This window comes from Rhinoraja longicauda, chromosome 15 (assembly GCF_053455715.1).
Source record: "Rhinoraja longicauda isolate Sanriku21f chromosome 15, sRhiLon1.1, whole genome shotgun sequence".
NCBI classification, from domain to species: domain Eukaryota; kingdom Metazoa; phylum Chordata; class Chondrichthyes; order Rajiformes; family Arhynchobatidae; genus Rhinoraja; species Rhinoraja longicauda.
The window spans coordinates 27,435,842-27,458,602 of NC_135967.1; the positions used below are offsets into that span (position 1 = coordinate 27,435,842).

General features: G+C 42.6%; 1 protein-coding gene and 4 non-coding genes across 5 annotated transcripts; all 5 read right to left on the bottom strand.

The window, feature by feature from the left end:
- Positions 1–1,883: 1,883 nt before the first annotated feature.
- dkc1 (dyskeratosis congenita 1, dyskerin) lies at positions 1,884–22,258 on the bottom strand. Its single transcript, XM_078412352.1, has 16 exons — positions 22,168–22,258; positions 18,940–18,983; positions 15,178–15,264; positions 14,839–14,930; positions 13,160–13,344; positions 12,758–12,822; positions 11,779–11,905; positions 9,988–10,118; positions 9,539–9,682; positions 8,105–8,225; positions 7,772–7,890; positions 6,831–6,934; positions 6,225–6,273; positions 5,269–5,406; positions 4,042–4,155; positions 1,884–3,318 (listed from the first exon to the last, which is right to left on the bottom strand). Exons 1-16 carry the CDS (start codon positions 22,181–22,183, stop codon positions 3,253–3,255), a joined length of 1,602 nt encoding a protein of 533 aa, XP_078268478.1. The 5' UTR covers positions 22,184–22,258; the 3' UTR covers positions 1,884–3,252.
- LOC144600754 (small nucleolar RNA SNORD83) lies at positions 7,651–7,726 on the bottom strand. Its single transcript, XR_013548179.1, has one exon. It is a non-coding gene; the product is annotated as a small nucleolar RNA SNORD83 (small nucleolar RNA).
- LOC144600757 (small nucleolar RNA SNORA36 family) lies at positions 9,745–9,882 on the bottom strand. The gene has a single exon (XR_013548182.1). It is a non-coding gene; the product is annotated as a small nucleolar RNA SNORA36 family (small nucleolar RNA).
- LOC144600755 (small nucleolar RNA SNORD83) lies at positions 10,832–10,907 on the bottom strand. Its single transcript, XR_013548180.1, has one exon. It is a non-coding gene; the product is annotated as a small nucleolar RNA SNORD83 (small nucleolar RNA).
- On the bottom strand, positions 12,179–12,412 carry LOC144600759 (small nucleolar RNA SNORD17). The gene has a single exon (XR_013548183.1). It is a non-coding gene; the product is annotated as a small nucleolar RNA SNORD17 (small nucleolar RNA).
- Positions 22,259–22,761: the final 503 nt, after the last annotated feature.

Genomic DNA, 22,761 nt, shown 5'->3' on the forward strand with positions numbered 1-22,761 from the left:
TGCATTGCAGCTATCTTTAGCTTTTGCTTGTTTTGCGGGCTCGTCCCCTTCAGTTTTCTCTTCAGCATATAAAAGGCATGCTCAATTGGGTTCAGATCGGGTGATGGACTTGACCACTCAAGAACTGACCATACTTTGGCATTGAAAAACTCCTTTGTTGCTTTAGCAGTATGTTTGGGATCATTGTAGAATGAACTGACGGTCAATGAGTTTTGAGGCATTTGTTTTAACTTGAGCAGATAGGATGTGTCTATACACTTCAGAATTCATTATGCTATTACCATCAGCAGTTGTATCATCAAAGTGAGCCAGCACCTTCAGCAGCCATACATGCCCAGGCCATAACACCCCCACCACCGTGTTTCACAGATGAGGTGGTATGCTTTGGATCTTGGGCAGTTCCTTCTCTCCTCCATACTTTGCTCTTGCCATCACTCTGATAAGTTAATCTTCGTCTCACCTGTCCACAAGACCTTTTTCCAGAACTGTGGTTGCTTTTTTAAGTGCTTCTTGGCAAACTGCAACCTGGCCATCCTATTTTTGTGGCTAACCAGTTGTTTGCATCTTGCAGTGTAGCCTCTGTATTTCTGTTCCAGAAGTCGTCTGCGGAGCAGTCATTGACAAATCTACACTCGACTCCTGAAGTGTTTCTGAATTGTCGGAAAGGTGTTTGGGGATTTTTCTTATTATAGAGAGAATTCCTGTCATCAGTTGTGGAGGTCTTCCTTGGCCTGCCAGTCCCTTTGCAATTAGTAAGCTCACCAGAGCTCTTTCTTCTTAATGATGTTCCAAACAGTTGATTTTGGTAAGCCTACGGTTTGGCAGATATCTCAATGGCTTTTGACTTTCATTGGCACAACTTTTGTCCTCATGTTGATAAACAGCAATAGAAGTTTCCAAAGGTGATGGAAAGACTGAAGGAAAGACTAGGTGGAGAGCTCTTTTCTACTTGCATTAAGGAGGCATTAAAACACACCCAAGCAATTACAAACACCTGTGAAGCCATGTGTCCCAAATATTATGGTGCCCTGAAATGGGGGACTATGTATAAACACAGCTGTAATTTCTAACCCCCCCCCCCAAGTCACACTAGCTTCTCATTTTCACCCAACAAAAAAGCTAACAATGGCCTGTGTAAGGAGAAACTGCAGATGCTGGTTTAAAAGGCGGCACGGTAGCACAGCGGTAGAGTTGCTGCCTTACAGCGAATGCAGCGCCGGAGACTCAGGTTCGATCCTGACTACGGGCGCCATCTGTATAGATGTGACCTGCGTGGGTTTTCTCCGAGATCTTCGGTTTCCTCCCACACGCTAAAGACGTACAGGTATGTAGGTTAATTGACTGGGTAAATGTAAAAATTGTCCCTAGTGTGTAGGATAGTGTTAATGTGCGGGGATCGCTGGGCAGCACGGACTCGGTGGGCCGAAGGGCCTATTTCCGTGCTGTATCTCTAAAAATCTTTTTTTTTTTTTAAATTAAAGTTTTTTAAAATCTAAACCGAAGATACACAAAAAGCTGTGTAACAGCAGTACAGGCAGCATCTCTGTAGAGATGTGGGGGTCTCGACCCGAAACGTCACCCATTCCTTCTCTCCAGGGATGCTGCCTGTCCCACTGGGTTACTCCAGCTGTTTGTGTCTATCTTCAGCTAACAATGACCTGTTCCTTTATCACCGTCACTTTTTTGCATATCTTTCATTCATTGTTCTTTATCTCTCGACATCATCAGCTATATCTCTCGTTTCCCTTATCCTTAACCAGTCTGAAAACGTCATCCACTCCTTCCCTCCAGAGATGTTGCCTGTCCCACTGAGTTACTCCAGCTTTGTGTCTAACTTGAGTGGACAAGTTGGCAAACATAAAGAAAGACAGCAAGTATAAAGAAGCCATTTATTTAAAAATGACCAGGCATGTTACAATAAACAGACTGTACAGTGAAATGTACCATGGGCTCAAACCCAACAGTACATCTTGAGGACAAGTTTACTGGATTTCCCAAAATGTTGCATTTAAATTTAGTTTTATTACAATGTACATAATACAGTAACCTAGATCCCCAATAGAAAAATAGTTAAAATATTCACATTGGTAGCACTTTGCAAATTCATCCCATTCTAGGCAACTCATTCCTGAAGTCTCCATGATGCCGTTTCTAACTTATTTGGTGAACTGAGCCCTGTGAACTAATGTAGGAGGTAGTAGCCTGTTACATTCTCCAATGGATTTAGACCTCACATAAACCAAATGCCAATAAATGAACATAAATTAGCACTACTGGACAATTAAAAAACAAATATACCCCAATAGATTTCTACAGATGTGCCAAATGCAATACTGACCCATATTTTTCCAAATTCGTGAACAAATACAAGCTGATTGGTTCCAGCTATCTGCAGATAACAGGTTTCATGCTGTGACTTTATATTCAATTCACATTGCTGCTTTGGACGAGGGGGATGGGGTCAATCTTGATGTCTTCAAGAATTAGATAGGGCTAACGGAATCAAGGGATATGGGGAAAAAGCAGGAACTGGGTACTGATTTTGGATGATCATATTAAATGTCTGTGCTGGCACGAACAGCCTACTCCTGAATCTATTTTCTATGTAAGAAAGGAGGACCCGGCGAGGGGGAACGGCCAGGATGGAGCTGGTGTGGGGGGAACCACCATGGGGGGGGGGGGGGGGAAAGAGGAGAACAAAGGAGCTGGTGTGGGGGATCCACCATGGGGGTGGGGGGGAAGAGGAGAACAAAGGAGAACCTGGTGCTGCAGGAAACTTTAAAACGTTGACAGCGCCCTTTTTGTGGCAACTGTTTGCACACTGTGGGTATGCAAGCAAAGAATTTCACCGCAACGCAAAGGGAATGGAATAATAGAAAATACTCCTGACCAAGAGGGGATGTTGGCTATTCCTGTCACTGGGGGAAAATAAAATCAGTTATTCGCTTCTGTCCTCAAATATTCTTTCCATAACATAACACACCATGCTAACAGAATTAACCATGAACACACTGCACATAAGTGCATCCACAAATCTTCGACTGTTATCCTTAAAACAGGATATTAAACCGAAGGAGGCAAAAGTCTAATTACAAAATTGCAAAGTTTGATTATGAAAGTCATTCAAACAGCAAAACTTTAACATTTCTAATTGTTGGGATAGCAATTAGCTCAGTACTTGTTCATCGGATTCTGTCCTGCAGAAGCTGCCTTCTCTCCGCTGGTTCAGAAACCCAGATGCAAGGCACCTCATTACTCGCTCGTTTCAGCTTTTTCCTTTTCCTTTTTCTTTTTCTTCTTTTTTGAGCTTTCAGTCTCCTGTAGGCAATCATTCCCATTTAACAAATTAATGGTTGCAGGGCAAATGCCGATTCGGCTTCCGATTTCACATTAAATTACAAGAACCTCAAGTCAGCAGTATAAATATCCTCAAGCATATAAATATCCACAATTTACACAGAAGACAACATTTATTATATTCAATAACAAAACCGTATTTGCTGACTTTCAGAAAAACAGTAAATGGTCACAAAGAATTACTTCACAGAAGACATCCATTTGGCCTAAACAAATTCGATTTCCCCACATTCCTATAAAAACCCAACAATTTTCAAAACATTTACTGTACTAATTTTCCCTTTCAAACCAAAGTGACAATTACCCACCACTTTTTAAAATTTTCCCTCCTCAAACATCCCCATCTGGTACTTTAACTCTCAACTAACAGGAAGAATTTCTCTCTGGTCATCTCAGCAGTCACTATTTTGGACATCAAATCTCAAACTGCTCTTTCACCCCCCCCCAAGAACCACCCCAGCTTCTTGTCTATCTTTAGCACCAGCTGTCAAGTCCTCCAAAATCCATCACAATATCCCACCCCTGAATTATCCTTGTAATACAAACTATCACAAGATAGCATTTAAACTACTGCAGTTTGTTCTTCAGAAATGATTAAGTATCTTGTTACCTGACAGCAAGAAAAGGCTGCGATTCTGTATTAATATAATACTTCTATGATTAGTGACTTTTAATGGCACTTACTCCAGTCCCAGACTTTCCCATTTCTTTTTTCTTTTTCTTTTCTTTCTTGCTGACTTCTGGATTGGATTCCTGTGCTACTGGTGTAGACATTGGTTCAGGACTTTCAATTTTCACCTATGCAAAGGAAAGATCCACTGACAATCTTAAAACATACAAAGTGTCATCTTAGCAATGTCTTTATTAGAGTGGCCTCTTGAGCCTATCCTCACCATTCAATGAGATCAGACCTATTCTACAACCTACCACCAGTGCCCCCCCCCCATCCATCTCTACACTGTAGTTAAACGGCTACAATCTCAGATTGAAAATTGATTGATTTGTTTCTCTAAATTGCTCCAAGTTACTTCTCTAAATTGATCCACCTTTATTTCCTTCAATAAACACTTCCTTAAATCACATACAATTCAAATTCCAGGAAACAACAAATTTACAAGATGTTATACAAATAGCACATGGGTTGACAGTGAAACCTCTCACCAGCGAATCCATTCAGTGCTTGCTCTAGGCTACATCACTTACAAAGCAAATGATCCACTTTTGGTCACAGAAAACAAAAAATGCTTCAAGTATATGGTCTCATTGAAGGCCACTGCATTTTCAGCAACATTAACTGGTTTTGATACTCCCCTTCTGAATGTCATACTATGAAATTGTTTACTTTCTGCAGCAGTCCTTTCTGCACATTGGCATTCCAACATGCCCAACCTCGCGTTTCTCCCACTGTATGCCCATCTGTCAGCTTCTTGCCACATTTACCCTGACCACGTTTCTCCAGATTTTGCATCCTCACTGCTCATTCCTCCTAGCTTTGTATCACTAAATTTAGATACATCTTTCATCAAAGTTATGTATGTAAAATGTGGAGGAATCAAAACAAATTATGGTGTTCGGGTGAAATATGCCAATATTTTCAAAAATATAGTCCACAATACATCCACATCTCCACCACTTGACTTCACGCAAACCACAAATGTCTCATCCTTTCCAATGCCCACCTCTCCACAGATACAGAATGCAGATTAAGCCCTGGACTGGTACATTAACACAGAAGAAACAAGAGGACAAATTGAGACAAAGTCAGCGTAGTTTTTTTTTAATACAGAGACCGACCACTAAAAGATTTTCTAGCTTTGTTTAACAATCTCTGGAGAGAAGGAATGGGTGATGTTTCGGGTCCCTTCTTCAGACTGGTTAGGGATTAATTTCCCTTTTGTAACAGACACTCACCAGTGATTCCTGAAATAACTTTTGCTTCTTTTCTTTCTTCTTTTTCTTTTTCTCTTTCTTAGTTAGCTCTGGCTGGGATGTTACTGTTGCAGGGGTGGATGGTACCACAGACTCATCACTCTCACTTTCTCGCTTTCTCTGAAGAATACAAGTAATAACAGTGTAGAGTTAGCATTAAAACACCACAATTCTTTACACCAATCCCTGATGCACACATTTTACACACTTGTGTTCAGAACAGCACAACATAGACACAGCAATGCATCTGTTTCCTCAGTTCCTGCGAGTAGTTTTCCCAGTGAACGCATTGATTTCCCCCAAATGATCTGATTTTGTTTCTGGGGAGAGTTGATGGGAATAAAATAGAATTGGTGTAAATGAGTGATTTAGTGGACCTAAAGCCCTGTATCATTCTTGACAAGAGTAACCAGAAGCCTCAAACATAGGAGCACTGTTTTCAAAAGATAGATTAAATCCAATGAGTTTACAAGTAGAAATGCTGGAGAGCAACCAAATGTCCACCACCCCCACCAAAGTGAATCACCCAATGTGAATGTTCAGGAACACATTACATAATGCATCCAGCACTGGTAGAATTTCCAGGCACGGTGATGCAGCAGTTGAGCTGCTGCCTTAGAGCGCCAGACCCCCGAATCGATCCCGACTACGGGTGCTGTCTGTAGAGTTTGTACATTCTCCCTGTGACAGCATGGATTTTCTCCGGGTGTCCCGGTTTCCTCCAACACTCCAAAGACGTACAGGTTTTAGGTTAACTGGCTTTGATAAATTTGTAAATTGTCCCTAGTGTGTAGGCGTGCAGGGATTCCTGGTCAGCACGGACTTGGTGGGCCGAAGGGCGTGTTCCCATGTTGTGTCTCGAAACTAAACATTTAAATTGGAATCAGTGACTGAAATATTGCACTGCGCTAAAGTTAACTCCAATCCCTCATATTTACCTTCACTGCCTGGATTTGTGCTGCATTGCGAGGTCCTACATTTCCAGGACTAGAAAGAAAACAAATTGAAAAAAAATCAGTGCAGATATGAGGTGTTTGAAAGAAAATAGTTGCCTTTACCAAACAAATTCCAAACAGACAGCTTTCCGATGCTCAATGGCGGCCGAAAGAGAAATAAGTACCAGCATCACAAGACTTCATATGTTAGGAAATGCTGAAGCCGACAGCCCCACAATGGACTGCAGAAATCTTGCAATTCCAATTCCTTTTGCAGACTGACTCCCTTTGAAGCCACACCAGGCTGGAAAGGGATAACTGTCTGCTGGTCCTCAGCTTCAAAAGATCATTCTTGCACAAACTGAAGTAAAATATCAATTCACTTTACATTGGAGTAATTTCAGCATGGCACTTCATCAACTGGAGACAGGGGTACATTAGGAGATCTTAACATAAACATTGCACCCAGCAGTTTCAAGAACACAAAATCTGTCGTTGCACATGATTACAGTGCACCACGCAGTGGTTCAACTGCAATATTGCTCATAATGCAGTGGTGATACAAGTGCACCACCAAGTGGCAAAAATCACAACTGAGGAAATTCTTACGTGTAATCTACATAGTCCTTCTTCCATGATTCGGGAGTACTTCCATTTGGTCTGCCATGTTTATCTAGCAAGCCCTTCTGGATCATCATTTTCTTTTGACTTGCCTTTAAAGTTAAAAAAAACATTGGTTACTGATCCGAATCTCCAGATGATCTTCAGAGAACACAATTTTTCACCTTCTAAAACATCACGGTTTCAACTACAATAATCAGCTATGGAACTATTCTGAAATCCTGACAATGCAGCACCTAGATCGCCAAGTGGTGGGTTTTCTCTAATCCCTGGATCCCACGTTTCCTTTCATTCACCAAGGCACCCCACCCCCCCAAAACCTATTCTTGCCCAGCAGCACACTCACTGGGGTCCCAGTTCCTGCTTTCCCTTTAACTCAGGGCACCATTTCCTATCCTCTCTTTGAACTAGCCCAGATCCTGGTTCCTATTCTCCCTTTGAACCCAACAGATTCACTTCGGAACTAATAGTGAATTGCATCCAACTGTTTGGAAAATCTGCACTGAAAACAGACAGTGGAATTTGCATTTCTTCTTCCATTGTATCTATTTCAGTCACCAGTCCTGCAATTTCAACTGTTCAGTTAAAAATCTTGTATAAACCATTGACAATTTGTGCAACTCTCCCATTTCCATCCTTTTTTGGCCATTTTGTATCTTTCAGGTTTAACAGCAAATAGTCAATTAGAAAGCTTGGACTGCTGCAGAACAGTTCCTATCACCTTCTGGTGTGCAATCCTGGTTAGACATTAGCCAACAGCATCACAAAAATAAAAGTCTGATGATATAAAATGCATTATCCAAGTACTAGCCATCAGTTAAGGGTGATAGATAAAAGTCATCTTTGCACAAAGTGCTATTGTTCACTGCAGTTCATCATATGGCTAGATCACCTGGTTCCCATCCACTGTCCAAACAAGCGTGGCTTACCTTCGGCCCCAGGCCCCACTTACGTGGGTAAGTGTCCCGTTCCATGATAACACGTTTAATCTTTGCCACCACACCATGGTCACATGTCGATATTACTGCCGTCGTCATTAATGCAACACCTAATACCAGAGGAAAAACAAAACATCAACATACTTGAGCCTGAAGTCTCTTTAACCAAAACTAAAAAATGTCAGTGCGTGCAGACGAATGCTGAAGTATTTGAACAACCGTTAATAGTGAAAGTCTAAAACAACGAGGAAAGTAATTTCCTAAATACATTAAACACAATTTTTAATGATATCCAATGAAATCGGTCAATTCAAGTTCTATTACCGATGCAAATTGCTTCTCCCTTTGTTGTAATGACAACGATTTCCTGGTTCAACTCAATCCCATCTTCATAACGGAGCAGGCCAGGGAGCATAATTTTAGCACCATAGCAGATAGCATTTACCTGACAGAAGGGGGGAAGATGACACCAATAAGATCACCCAAGATTAGAAACAAGCTTCTGACTTCTTCAAAAATGATCAGGCATGTGAGTGAGGTAAAAAAAAAAGAGGAAAAGAGCAGAGGTCAAAAAATCTGATTTAAAAAAAATTTACACACATAATTACCAGTTTTAAGCCTTTTAGTGCATTTCAAAGTAAAAACTGACATTACAAAATAATGTGAATATGTCACTGTATACTAATAACATTTAAGTAAATTCACACATTAATTGATAATCAGCCAAAAAAGGTGATAATTGGCTTTTCTGCTGCATTTTATATTTTAACCCCATCTTAATTAATTCAGTTATATAATCTTGCACTTAAATTTAATTTTTACTCATTACAGTGCCACCATTGATTTTCTGGCACTCTTGGTTCCAGATCTTTGCCGGTTTATCCAGCTCGTTAGTTGGCTATGGGGATAGATGTGCTGGCTTCGAGTTCCAGAGCCCGGCCGCAGGCTGCAAATTCAACCCACCGATCGATCGTGGAAGTCCCGATTGGCTGCCTTGCCCAGCCCAGGTGCCACATTTTCGGGGAGATTTCAGGGCGCCAGGGGATTTCTTGCAGAACTCTAGTGTTCATTACAAGGCTATACATTGTTTATTTTCTTTTTTTCCCCGATCTGATTTCTCTAAACACAATTTTGGCAAAGTGAAAAACGCGGGAAATCATGCAGAGCATGGGAAATTATTTTTTAAATGCAGAAATCCACGTAACCTCACATGCCTGCATGATGCTTTCAACTAACAAAATGGTATCGAGAAATAAGAGTCATGCTATTAATTGTATATTTTCCCCTCAAATTTGACCTCCCAAGTGCCACGACCTGCCGTGTAGAGACCGTTACCAATTAACCCATCCCCTTCCAGATAGGAGTAAATCCTGTCTTAAAGAATCATTTCCAATAACTTACTTACTACTGATATGAAGCTCACCAGCCTATAATTTCCTGCATTCTCCCCACCTCCCTTCCTAAAAAAAGGAACAACATTAGCTACTCTTCAGTCCTTGCGGGACCTTGTCTGTGGCTGGAGTAGACACAAAGATCTTTGTCAAGGCTTGCTCAATCTCATCTCTTGCCTCTTTGAATAGCATGGAATAGATCCCATGAAGCCCCCAGGGAATTATCCACCGTAATGCTCTCAAGGGCCCCACACCACAGCTCAATCTCAAACTGCCCTTGGTATTGGTATTCTCCACAATGATCTCACTGTCCTTCATATCCGTCTCCTTGGTGAAAATTGATGCAGCCAAATTTGCCTCTACTTACTGCACTGTCCTTCATAACAATCCGTTTATGGGTTGCCATCAGCTTTTCAAGGGGTAAGATGACACGCCGTAGATAGGTTTCATCCTTGTTGTGGTCATATTGCCATTGGGCATCCAACACATCATGCATTGTTACCATATTGTCCTGAAGTCATAGAGCAAGAACTTAACATTACCAACACAAAAAATAAAACATTGACCATATACAACTGTTAGCCAGGGGTCTCCTGGTGGGAGCAGACACATACACAGCCGCCATGTACAAAAACCCCTGGCCTTTCACTTTCCCAAAGTACAATTACCAGAACAGGAGTAGGAACCTGCACTGAACTCAATACTTTGAGACAAACCAGAATAAAATTAGACACAAACAAGCTGTAATTCATTTGGGTATCACCTGGCTTTCATAATTATATCCAAACTCACAGGATTTTAGAGGCATATTCCTACCTTTTCTCCATTCACTCCTGACCGCACCCTCCTCAGCTCCTGCATCTGACCTCCTACTCCAAGCAACAGGCCAATATGTACGCATAGTGTTCGGATGTACGTCCCTGCTTCACAGCTCACCCAGAAGACTCCTAAATCAGAAACATTATCGGTTAATTACTACAGAAAACATTACAGCATTAAAATGAAAGGTTGTAGGAAAGAATCAGGTATGGAGTTTATGTTATGGAGAAAAGATTAGTCATAAGGCAGAAAAGCGTGGCAGTAACTGCCATTTTCAGGCTGGTGCATATATATTTTTTTAAACTAGGTTGGATATTTAATTAATTACGTTTATAACTGTCCTTTCATTAGAGTACATTATATCTAAGTTCACAAAATACGCAAAAAAAACTATACCGGGCAAATATAGAAAAAATGAAATGAATCATTTTATTTGGAAGAACAAAGACTTTAAATGCTATAAAAAGGCCAAATAGTTTTGTACATTGGGACACTAGAATATTTGTATATTAAACAAACATGCAGGTGCAGCATGAAAGGCATATTAACCCCTTTCGCAAAGGTGGATGAAGCAAAAGGGTAAAGAGGTTTGAGTCTCTGCACCAGAAATAGATATTCTTTCCCTGTAAACAGTAGAGCCCTGATCAGAACAGGCGCTTGGATGAGAACATTGTGTACGCTAGGCCCAAGCTTACTGGTTTTTCCACTTTACCTAAAGCAGTCTGTGGAACAAAATTGTACTACGTAGTACTTGAGACTATACAATTACATTTGCATTTACCAAACCAGATACTTCTGAGTCGCTTAAAATCTCCATGTTTAAATATTCACATGATGCAATGGCCATCAGTCAAGGGTGATAGATACGAGTCATCTTGGCACAGCGTGCTCAATTCATCAACTCAGCATCATATGTCCAGAAAGCAGCTCAAATCTTTTACATAATTTTTAGCAATTGACCTTTGTGACATCATGCCACTTGTCCCATCCAAGAGTTCAGTTGCCACTGGACCAAGTGGACCCAAACCTCTCCTGCATTGGTGCAGCACTCTCTCCTCCCTTCCCCATCAACCCCCCTTATCCTCCCTGCTCCTCCCCCTCCCTAGGAGATAGATTTAAACTTTAAAATGTGAATAACTTAAAATTTTTAACAACGATTTCAATGAAACTTATTTCCATTAGCACCAAAGCGACGACGGGTGGGCCTAATATTGTTGCGCTATTGTATACCATTTTGGCTGTAGTTCAGGAACAAACAAACGTTTCAGTATATAGATTAGATGGCTGCTTCATTGCAAGACCTAGAACTGCATGGCAGAAATCTTGTCCCCAGAATACAAGGCTTGCAACAATCTAACCATGCCCAATTCTAAGACATATCCTAAAATCTGTTAGACCAGATAGTAGTGCTGAAAGTTAACAGATGGTTCCACAAAGAAATAGCTTGATAATTGTATTTGCAAGTGACCAGTAGCCATTCATAACAAATGGCATGAAGTCAGAAAATATCAGGACAGCTTGGGAGCAGGGCTAGATTCCTTTGTGTGGTCATTCAGACTGGTTCACTTCATGGGATATCTGCAGCAGTGCTGCCCTCAGGACTACATAGATGTTAAAGGTAAATGCAATTCCATACTGAAGTATAATTTTGCCCATTGATAATAAACAAGCTTCTGTACAACTTTGCTCATAATTCCTGTAGCTCAGTATCAGAATTGTTATGTCAAGGTGCCTTTAAATGTTTTAAAGACTACTTATCTCCAAATTGGCAATAGAAAAATCACTTACCCAACCTCCTCTCTGGATCATACTCAATCAGTTTACTTTCATAGATGGTCCGCACTCTTAATTGCCTTTTAACAGCAGCAATCAAGGGAGGCCGTTGGAATAAGGCTCCTGTCAGCATCTCCAAACCCTTTAGTGCAGAACACAATTCATTTAGTAATGAGCAGAATTAACAATAATTATACTCAGTTAAATTTTTCAGTTTGAACTATTACTGAAGTGGAATTTTTCATGCAGAATTACAAAGAACCCATCTCTAACCCAAATGTCACAGTATGGATAGACTTAGAATCAACTACATAGGTTTACAAATAACGCCACAGCATTAAACATGCATTGCGGAAAAGTCAATCAGAAACCTCCTCGTTCACTCAGATAATCCCAATTAGAAATACTTATGGACGTGATCAGATATATCACTCATCTTTAAGAGTGGAAGCATAAAATGCTGCCAACCCTGCAAACCATCTCGCATTCACATACATCTAATCAGGCACCAGTAACTTCTCAGCAGAACACCAAGATGATATGGCACAAGATAGATGCAATTCACACTGACCCTAAAACAGGAATCAGCATGCAGTGAAGTAAGTGGTTTGCATTTTCAGCGAATGGATAAACTTACTCATCATTTCACGTGCACAATATCAAGGCCCAAACAATTATTGACATAACATGACGAGCATATACAAGATATGGGCGATATGGGAAAACTGGAATACTGAGATGCAGGCAAATTGGGAATTTCAATTGTGCTACTGTAGCACATTTACGATACAATAAAACTTTATTCATCCCCGAGGGAAATTGGTCTGCCCAATTACTCCCCAACATTATGTTAGAGTAATTTGCTGAAATCAGTTCGGAGTAAGCCACACAAAACCTATATATATCCATGTATTATATCGCCAGACAACTTCAGAGTCTCATACAAGCTAGGCTTATGATTTGCAATGATTTTTTAAGATGCAAACATACTCACCCGACTAAGCTGAAGTTCACTTTCAATAGCATTGTGCAGCCGAACAATTCCCACATACTCTTTGCCTACAATTAACAGCAAAAGAGTTGTCAGGAGTGGCTACGTCAGTTACTGTATCTCAAATTAAGAGTTTGAGAAACTCAAGGTCATTTATAAGACCCCTTCCCTTTCTTGCACACCCCAAACCTACTTAGGTGGAGATGACTGTTACATACAAAAAAAAGTGCCCACAATTGCACCCAAAGTCACCAAAATGCAGTGAATCAAAACTCCAAAACTTTAGTATTAGGTTGAAACTTCAATTGGTATTAGTTGTTCACATTACAGAAACAAATGAGAAATTGGCAATCCTCAACAAACATTAACAGTTGTGCCTGCAGACCAGCAAAGAAATCCACTCACCGGCGCTTTGTTGGGATTTAACTAGTCGGGTTGCTCGTTCTACGCACACAATTAGACAGCCTGTAACTTTGGGATCCAGTGTTCCACTGTGACCAGTCTTTTCCACTCGCAGAATCCTGCGTATCCATGCTACCACTTCATGCGAAGACGGGTTTGCTGGCTTATCAAGGTTAATGAATCCAGACCTGCCAAGATATCACTGGTATTTACCTGTTTTTCCAATAGTTAATTAATGACAACGTCCATTTAAATAGTGCCTTTGATACACACGGTTTGAAAGTAGGAAGGGCACAGGTTACAAATAATATGGCTCAGTTAAGTGTGTTTATTTTAGAGAGAAAAAATTGTTTTACCAATACAGAGGTCAAGAAAATCCAAGTTATCTGTGGCAGTAACCCAAGGAATGAGTCAAATTGTGGGACATCGAAACAATGCTGTCAATGAGCAATGCATGGATGTGTAAGGGCTAACATTTGGCATGTGGCCATGTGGGTTTTATTGCAGAGGTGTAAAAAAGGTGTAAAAGCTCCAGCTCGATTATGTTGCCAGGACATCCTGTTGTCAGCATGGAAGCGCGGTTTATGGCTAAGTGTATCCTTTGATATGGGCAACTGGCTTTAAGGCTTTGATGGTTAGCCATCCTTTGAAGTGTTAAGAAGAACATCTTGCCATATGGACTGCCCTTTGTTCCCAAGAAAGAAGAGGTCACGTCACGATGGACACAACGGACATGGAGGTCCCGAAAGACACAAATAGGCAATAGATGCAGGAGTAGGCCATTCAGCCCTTCGAGCCAGCACCACCATTCAATGTGATCATGGCTGATCACTCTCAATCAGTACCCCGTTCCTGCCTTCTCCCCATACCCCCTCACTCCGCTATCCTTAAGAGCTCTATCCAGCTTTCTCTTGAAAGCATCCAACGAACTGGCCTCCACTGCCTTCTGAGGATTCAACAAAGATTTATAGGACATTGTAAAACTTGCCATATAAGGTAGCAACGGAAATGTACTGGCACATGTATTAAGGGTATAAAATGTGTGTAATTGTGAGCATTCGGAGAGAGAGACTACACTAGCTTCCTGAGCGTTTCTAAACGCTTCGGTTTCTAGACTCTCTCCCACCTGGGTGAGTAGAATAAAGAGGTTAAACGAATTTGGTTGTCTGCCTGTTTTTTCTAATAGGCCACAGACTACAACAGATGAGGAACAGCAGTGGCCTCAGCCCATAAGGGATGAGAGGTAATGAGTAACATTGCTTGTGGTTCCATGGCAATGACTAGCTTGAAAACAACAGAACCAAAACCAATGGATTCAACAGTGTCAAGAGTATGCAGTCGCATCAAGAGGATGAGAAAATATTACTTTTGCTGCAGTGAGTCAGATTATTTATTATTTGGATCATAGATCTGAAGTACAATAGCAGAAATTAAATCAAAGTGATCAAATGCCAATTTTAAGACATGCAAATTTGAAACATGTGAAGTTAAGGGTGGATGAAGTGAGAAAGCATGAAACAACTAATATTATTCAGCATCATTGGTTGCAATATTCCTGCAAAAAGCATTCCAGACGTTGTGCAACTAACATCAAGATCGTTTTGTCATCAAGCACCTCACAAACTGGAAGGGTGGCTCGGATGTGCAAACTCCAGCGATGTTTTGTTCAGTGTAGAACTCACCTTACATAGTCAGCAATTTCCCTCTTGAGAGGCGAGCAGCCGTTCGGAATGGGTGTGTAATGGGCTGTTCGTACATTAAGTTTGTCAAAATTCTGTAATACAATAATTATACTGAAGATAACTTGTATCCAGTAATGACCCCAAGTAATCCTAAATCCCTCCAGAAGCAATAAACAAAATTAATATGCAGGTGAATGGTGCAGTCAATTTATATACAGGAGAGCTCCACAAGTTAGCAACATTTGCTCAAGGACTATGGCATCTTATTTTCAAACAAGTTTATTTTTAAAAACTAACAATCCAACTTTACATTACATCCATGCATGTAGGTGAGCTTACCTTCAGCAACAAAGGCCAATGAGATGTGTCTAATTTTACTGTCTTTGATTCTGGTGCAATTAGAAAGTCTGTCGCTTGCTGGATGTCCTAGAAATGGAAGACATTTGGAAATTCCATTAATTTTAATTTTGTACCAGGCAAAGGATGTCATAATGTGTACTGGGACAGTACAGAAAATTCATCCAAAACAGCAGAACATCATTGAATGGAAGAAATGTCATAAACCAGGAACTGCAGATGCTAGTTTACAATCAAAGTCAAAGCGCTGGAGTAACTCAGCAGGCCAGGCAGTATCTCTTTAGAATACGATTAGGTGATACTGTCATCTGCAGATTTACTGACAATGTTAGCTACATTGTCTTCAATGTACATAACAGCAGTCGACCCAGTACTGATCCCTGCAGCACTTGTACCTGTACTGATAGTTCATTATGTAACGGTATAAAGGTGGGCCAAGGATTGGCAATTGGAATTTAATTCTGACAAGTAGGAGGTGTAGCACTTTTGTATGTCAAACAAGGGCCGGACTTGCATGAGAAGTGGTCGAGCCCTGGAGATTATTACAAGACAGATCTGGGAATATAGGTGCATGGATCCCTAATTGGCAAATCAAGTCAAAAGTGTTTTATTGTCATACATCCCAAACAGAACAATATTCTTACTTGTGCAACAGCACAAGAGAATATGTAAGCAGAGTACTCTGTAAATAATCGAAAAGCAGTTCAGTGTGTGTACACAGACAAATAATGAACTACTTTTCGAAGTTACACACACATAACCTAACATTAATAGTACAAAGGCAAAACGAATACCCCCAAATCTATGTAGTACAGAGCTTAATTTGGAGGTTGTTGTGTTTAATAGTCTGATGGCTGTAGGGAAACTAGACGATAGTTTTCAGGCACTTTCAGTATACCAGTGCAGCAAAGGCAGCATTTGGCATTGGGATGGGTAGAGTGCAAAAGTTGGAACACACTGCACAGCTATAGGAAGAATTAAGTTGGATGGGTGCAGAAGAGATTCATTAGGACATTATCAGGGCTTGAGTTATAGGGCAAGGTAAGACAGGCTGGAACTTTATTCTTTGTAGCATAGGAGACTGAGGGATGACAAGATTATGAGGGGCATGGATAAAATGAATGCCTGCCCCCCCCCCCCCCCCCCATCCCAATGTAAAGGATTCCAACGTTCCTCTGTGACAACATCTCTTTGAAGAAATGTACCATCCTCAGATTTAAAGCAATTTGTAGTCCAAATAATGGAGCAGCTTTCAGGATGGTGTCGAGCACCACTGGAAACACTGAGAAGTTAAGCTAATGAAAAGGTACATCCCCACCCCCCGAAAAACCAACCACCCACCCAGACGTGCATTCCAAGCTCCAACTTTGGCCATCCGCGTACCCGCATGGTCCTCAACACCCACCACAAAACTAGAGTGAAACCGGGTTATTGATAATCCTTAGTGACTGCCTAGGACATACATTTGACTGAACCTATGCAGAATTTTCAGGGCAAAAACAGTCAAAGTAGTTAGGTGCCATGGAATATTTGAGGGTTGGGAATTTTTTTAATGAGATATTGATAATCAAATGCAGTTTCGGTTTGAGATATATCAGGCAACTAATGCAACAGGACTGAAGCAGCAAGAGCCGTTGATTACCCAACATAAACACAAGAGATCAACATAGGAATGTACCGTAGCTATTATCTGGAGTAAAACACAGAATAGTGAACAGATAAGCTGTTCAGGGATTGCAATTCAAAGAATTTACAGAGGTTGAAATGGACAGCCATAGTGATTGCTCAGAGCACATCTAAGCTCAGAAATAGCAGAACTGATGGGCCGTTTGATTATAAAATGACAAAGCGGCAGAGTAACTTAACAGGTCAGACCTGAAGGGTCCCAACCTGAATCATCACCTATCCTTTGTCCTCCAGAGATGCTGCCCGATCCATTTTTCTGGCTTTATTTGTAAACCAGTATCTGAAATTCCTTGTTTCTATCTTGTTTTGCTCCACTGCAAAATCTCCTCAAGGGATGTCTACTTTGAAGCAAATTTCCTCCTCTCACCATGGATATTCTCCATGACCCCCTGTCACCACCACCCCAGTGATTCACTGCACTGCTACTCAAGAACTACAGTAGAATCCGGACTCACTACCTCCACCAGTATGTTTCCTCAACACTTGCCTTCATTGCCATTTTGTACCACATGGTTTCATCTCAGTTTCTAGTTCAGGCTCCACCAGGATTTCAGGTACGTACACACAATGCACCAGTTCTGTTTTTGTGCGCTCCCTGCGTTCCACACTGTCCACCATGTGCCAGCAGGCCCTTAGTGTCTCTCGCAGCTCTGGGCCTTAATCACCCAGACCCAAAACAGACAACTTTATTTTATTCTCCGCCAGATCCATGGAGCCTGAAGAGCCCGGACACGAAACGTCACCTATCCATGTTCTCATGGGATGCTGCCCGACACACTGAATTACTCCAGCCCATTGTGTCATTTTTGTAAACAAGCATCTGCAGTTCCTGGTTTCTAACCTTTTGTTTACAAGCAGATACTAGACAGACACACAAAAATGCCAACCATGGAACAGCGTTCGAGTTGGGGACAGCACACAATAACTTCAATCACCAATAATTTGATGGAGGAAACTCCTGCACACCACATATAAACACTACAAAAATTAAGGTTGTGAAAGGGTCGAGGGATGATGTAAAGGCTGAGAAACATACAAATGTTCTCAGATAAGAAGGTTTTGGGAAACAAAAAACAATTGCCTATGAATATTAGATAGAAAGACCACCCAACAATGACAGGGACCAGACCAAACACAAGGACATTAAATCACTGCATTGAAGGAAATACTCGAATTCTGTGTTAGAAATCCATTAATTGCAGAATCTCAAGTCAACATGTCTGGATTAGAGCTACTCAGCAGACAATCAAGGTTATACATTGCAGCTTTTCTTAGCAAAATAGTTTAAGAACAAAATTGAAGCAGAAAGTTAAGTTTGCATCATTTCCAATGTACATCATAATCATATATTATTAGCCAGGCATGTTTTGCAACATGAGGAATTTGATTTGCCATAGTCATTACCAATAGAAAGCAACAAGACACACAAAATACATTTTAACATAAACATCCACCACAGTGACTCCTCCACATTCCTCACTGTGATGGAAGATGGAAACAAAAGTCTAATTTCTCCCCTTCTTTGTTCTCCCGCAGTTGGGGGCCTCGAGCCTTTGTTCTCCCGCATTGGGAGGATATCAGCTCTTCCGCGCCGGGCGATCGGACCCCGGACCGGGGCAGGTCGAACCTCTTGCGACTTTGGAGCTTCTCAACAGCAGTCTCTACCTGAGAACGTGGGCTCCTTGATGTTGAAATCCACAGGCTGCAGCTGGAGTGTCGATCCCAGGCAAAGGATCACAGGCTCTGATAGTCCATGGACCCACGGTGGGGCTCAAAGTCAGTCTTGAGCAACACCTCCAGCTCCATGATGTTAGGCTGCAGCGACCGGATATGAGCCGGAAAACAACTGCACCTCCAGCATACCCCCCCCCCCCCCCCACATAAAACAAACCAGAGAACATTAACACAAACTTTTTTAAACAACTAAAAATAGCAAACAAGACAAAAAGACAGACTGTTGGCGAGGCTGCAGCTTTAAAACAAAATTGTAACAAAATAAATCTTTCCTCTAAAGCACTTGTGTGGATAGACACCTGAGAGCCAAAGTTTAATACATACCCCAATAGTTTCCCCAGATTTCTTTTTATGCTTCTTTGCAGATGCTGCAAAAGGTAAATACAACAATTTAGGAAACAAGTTAAAAATGTTTTACTACATACATGTCCACTTTGGTATACTTCAGTACAATCTTTTAAATTTGCAATTCCAACTCAGGGCAATGCTTTTGAAATTAAGACACTAAATGGTGTAACTATAACTTTTCATCGCTGGTGCGGCTCGGCCGCGGGACTTAACATCGCCCGGTGCGGCTCGGCCACGGGACTTAGCTGCGCAAGGCTTGGTCGCGGGGCCTTTCATCGCCTGGCTCGGCCGCGAGACGTTTCAGCACCCGGTGCGATTCGACCGCGGGGACTTCCACCCCCTTGCGGGGACTGTGCGGGTCGGTCGGGGACGAGCTGTCTGTCCGTGGGCGTGGGGAAGAGAGTGGAAGTTTTGTTGCCTCCATCACAGTGAGGGGGTGTTTGGAGTCACTGTGATGGACGTTTGTGTTGGGGTTATGTGTCTTGTGTTCTTTTTTTGTATGACTGCTATGTAGTTTAGTTCGGTACCTCGGTACCGAATGACAAATAAAGCTGTTATACTGTTAAATCAGATACCACCTGCAGAGACAAACAGTCACTTACAGATCAATGAAACATGAACAATTACAATATACATTAATGACTTGGATGAAGGGATTAAAAGTAACATTAGCAAATTTGCAGATGACACAAAGCTGCGGGGCAGTGTGAATGAACTGTGAGGAAGATGCTATTAGGTTGCAGGGTGAATTGGACAGGCTGTGTGAGTGGGCAGATGCAGTTTAATGGGATAAGTGTGAGGTTATCCACTTCAAAGACGTACAGGTATGTAGGTTAATTGGCTGGGTAAATGTAAAAATTGTCCCAAGTGGGTGTAGGATAGTGTTAATGTACGGGGATCGCTGGGCGACACGGACTTGGAGGGCCGAAAAGGCCTGTTTCCGGCTGTATATATATGATATGAATAGGAAGGCAGATTATTATCTGAATGGTGTCAAGTTAGGAAAAGGGGACGTACAACGAGATCTGGATGTTCTAGTGCATCAGTCACAGAAAGGAAGCATGCAGGTACAGCAGGCAGTGAAGAAAGTGAATGGAATGTTGGCCTTCATAAGAAGAGGAGTCGAGTATAGGAGCAAAGAGGTCCTTCTGTAGTTGTACAGGGCCCTAGTGAGACCGCACCTGGTGTACTGTGTGCAGTTTTGGTCTCCAAATTTGAGGAAGGATATCCTTGCTATTGAGGGCATGCAGCGTAGGTTTACTAGGTTAATTCCCGGAATGGCGGAACTGTCGTATGTTGAGACTGGAGCGACTAGGCTTATATACACTGGAATTTAGAAGGATGAGAGGGGATCTTATTGAAACATAAGATTATTAAGGGGCTGGACACATTAGAGGCAGGAAACATGTTCCCAATGTTGGGGGAGTCCAGATCCAGGGGGCAGTTTAAGAATAAGGGGTAGGCCATTTAGAACAGAGATGAGGAAAAACTTTTTCAGTCAGAGTTGTAAATCTGTGGAATTCTCTGCCTCAGAAGGCAGTGGAGGCCAATTCTCTGAGTGCTTTCAAGAGAGAGCTAGATAGAGCTCTTAAGGATAGCGGAGTCAGGGGGTATGGGGAGAAGGCAGGAACGGGGTACGGATTGAATGGTCAGCCATGATCACATTGAATGGTGGTGCTGGCTCAATGGGCCAAATGGCCTACTCCTGCACTTATTGTCTATTGAAACAAGTTTTGGTGGTGGTTGCCGTCAAAGAAAAGTAAAATGTATGTCACAGCAGACCACAGGACAAATGGTGACAATTCCCAATAAAACAGTGGCAAGTTAGTAAATTATAAAAGGCACATCCAAGGGAGGTGCAAATTGGAGATGAACAAACTGACAATAAGAGTAGCAAAAAGGGCCAGAAAATATACGGTACATGACTGGAATGGCTGATTACCTGAATTTTTTTAATTTCAGTACCATATCCATCCCAGAAGTCAACTGAACAATTTCTGAAAAGCAGTCTCCTAATTCTTGTTTTCTTTACCAAGAGCATAAGAATTGTGGGCACTGATTGGAGATTAAACTAGAAGTAACACAAATAAATCACTATTTCACATGGTAGAAATTGAGGCACAGGAAGGCAGAGTAGTAAAATTGGCTTCCAACACAATGGCCCTATAAGGAAGATGATATGACAACTCAGTAAATCAGAGAATGCTGATCCCTTTGGAAAATCTATCTGATGTTGCCAAAATGGACAATCTGTTGAGATCACAGCGTGGAAACTGAAGACAAGTGGAAACTGAAGACAAGAAAATAATCCAGTAAAGATTCACAATAGGCACCATTCAGATAAATAAGTGAATTGAATCATAACCTAAAAGCAAAAGATAACAAATGCCACAATCTAAAACAAACAAAATACGCAAGTCAGCATTTCCTCCGAACTCTAAATAAAACCAATGCTGAATGGCAGCAATTTGGCTATTTAGATTTTCTACACCTAAATCTAGTTGTACACATTGCGCACATATTTACACTGATCCCATTATTCTCCTCACAGCCCCCTCCGCTCGACAATGTACAATGCGTAATTAACAAAACAACCTGGAGGCCTTTCGGGGGTATGAGGGAAAGGGGAAGGTAAGTGAAAAGTGCAAACCACGTCAGTAACACAGTATGTCAGGTCTGCAGGAGCTGAGGCAGCATTTGCACAGCTGCACCAGTGTCGCCAAAGCATTGCCCGTTACCAAACAGTACTCTATGTAATTGAGAAAATGTGAATGCGAGCACCTTCACAAACTGAGATTGCAGATTTAAACGTAGGTCGCATTGTGTGGGAGGGGGCGCGGAAGCAGAGTGAGCCAACAGGCCTAGTGTCCCGGGCCGCGCCATGCGGTGCCCGCCACGTGGTCCGGACCTCGCCCGACTCCCGGGTCGCTCGCTGCCCAGGGACGCGCCGATGCCCCCGGTAACTCCCGCCAGGACCCGATGTGCAACGAAAGCGCGGGGTGGGTGCACGGAGGCTGCAAAACCACGGCTGCCCCGGGGCTGCAACCGCCCAGAAGACCACGCTGTGCCCGCATTGCCAGGCTGCGACCTCCCAGAACACCACGTTTCACAGCGGCTCCCTGCATCCTACGCCCACGATTCCTGCCTTGCCGCGTCTCTTGACTGTACTCGTTTGTGCTCAGCCGGCGCTCCCGAGCGACTTACCATCACCATCCGCCATCTTCCCGCTCCTCCGGCCAAATGAACGAGGCAGCGGCTCCGTCTGCGCAGGTCCCTGCCCGCGCGCCGGCCCACAATGCCTCGGTCCAGGGGGGGGGGGCGCCCAGGTCCGGGGGGGGGGGGGGGGGGGGGAGGGGCATGGCCGCGCATGTCAACCACCGGCATTCCACCGCGAGGGGGGCGGGGCATGGTCGCGCATGTCAATCACCGGCGGCCCAGAGCAGGGGGGCGGGGCATGGCCGCGCATGTCAATCACCGGCGGCCCAGAGCGGACGGGGGGGGGGGGGGGCTTAGCCGCGCATGTCAACCACCGGCGGTCCAGAGTCGGGGGGCGGGGCATGGCCGCGCATGTCAACCGCCTGCAGCCCAAAAAAGGATAAGGTGTGAAAACGAGACATCCAAGGGGATTAGGTAAATGTAGAATATCATTGTTAGCTCGGGGAAGGTGACAACGAAGCACAGAGACAGTCAGAACTAGGAAGGGGGGGGGGGGGGGGGGGGATGGAGAGAGAGAGAGAGAGCAAGAGAGCAAGGGGTACTTGAAATTCGAGGTCAATATTCATATCGCTGGGGTGTAAG

What these genes read in the sequence shown, in the direction of transcription:
- dkc1 (XM_078412352.1), bottom strand. An exon ending in ATTGGCCTTTGTTGCTGAAG is followed by an intron (nt 14,931 to 15,177) that starts GTAAGCTCACCT and finishes ATTGTATTACAG; the next exon opens with AATTTTGACAAACTTAATGT. An exon ending in AGTTATTTCAGGAATCACTG is followed by an intron (nt 4,156 to 5,268) that starts GTGAGTGTCTGT and finishes TCCTTTGCATAG; the next exon opens with GTGAAAATTGAAAGTCCTGA.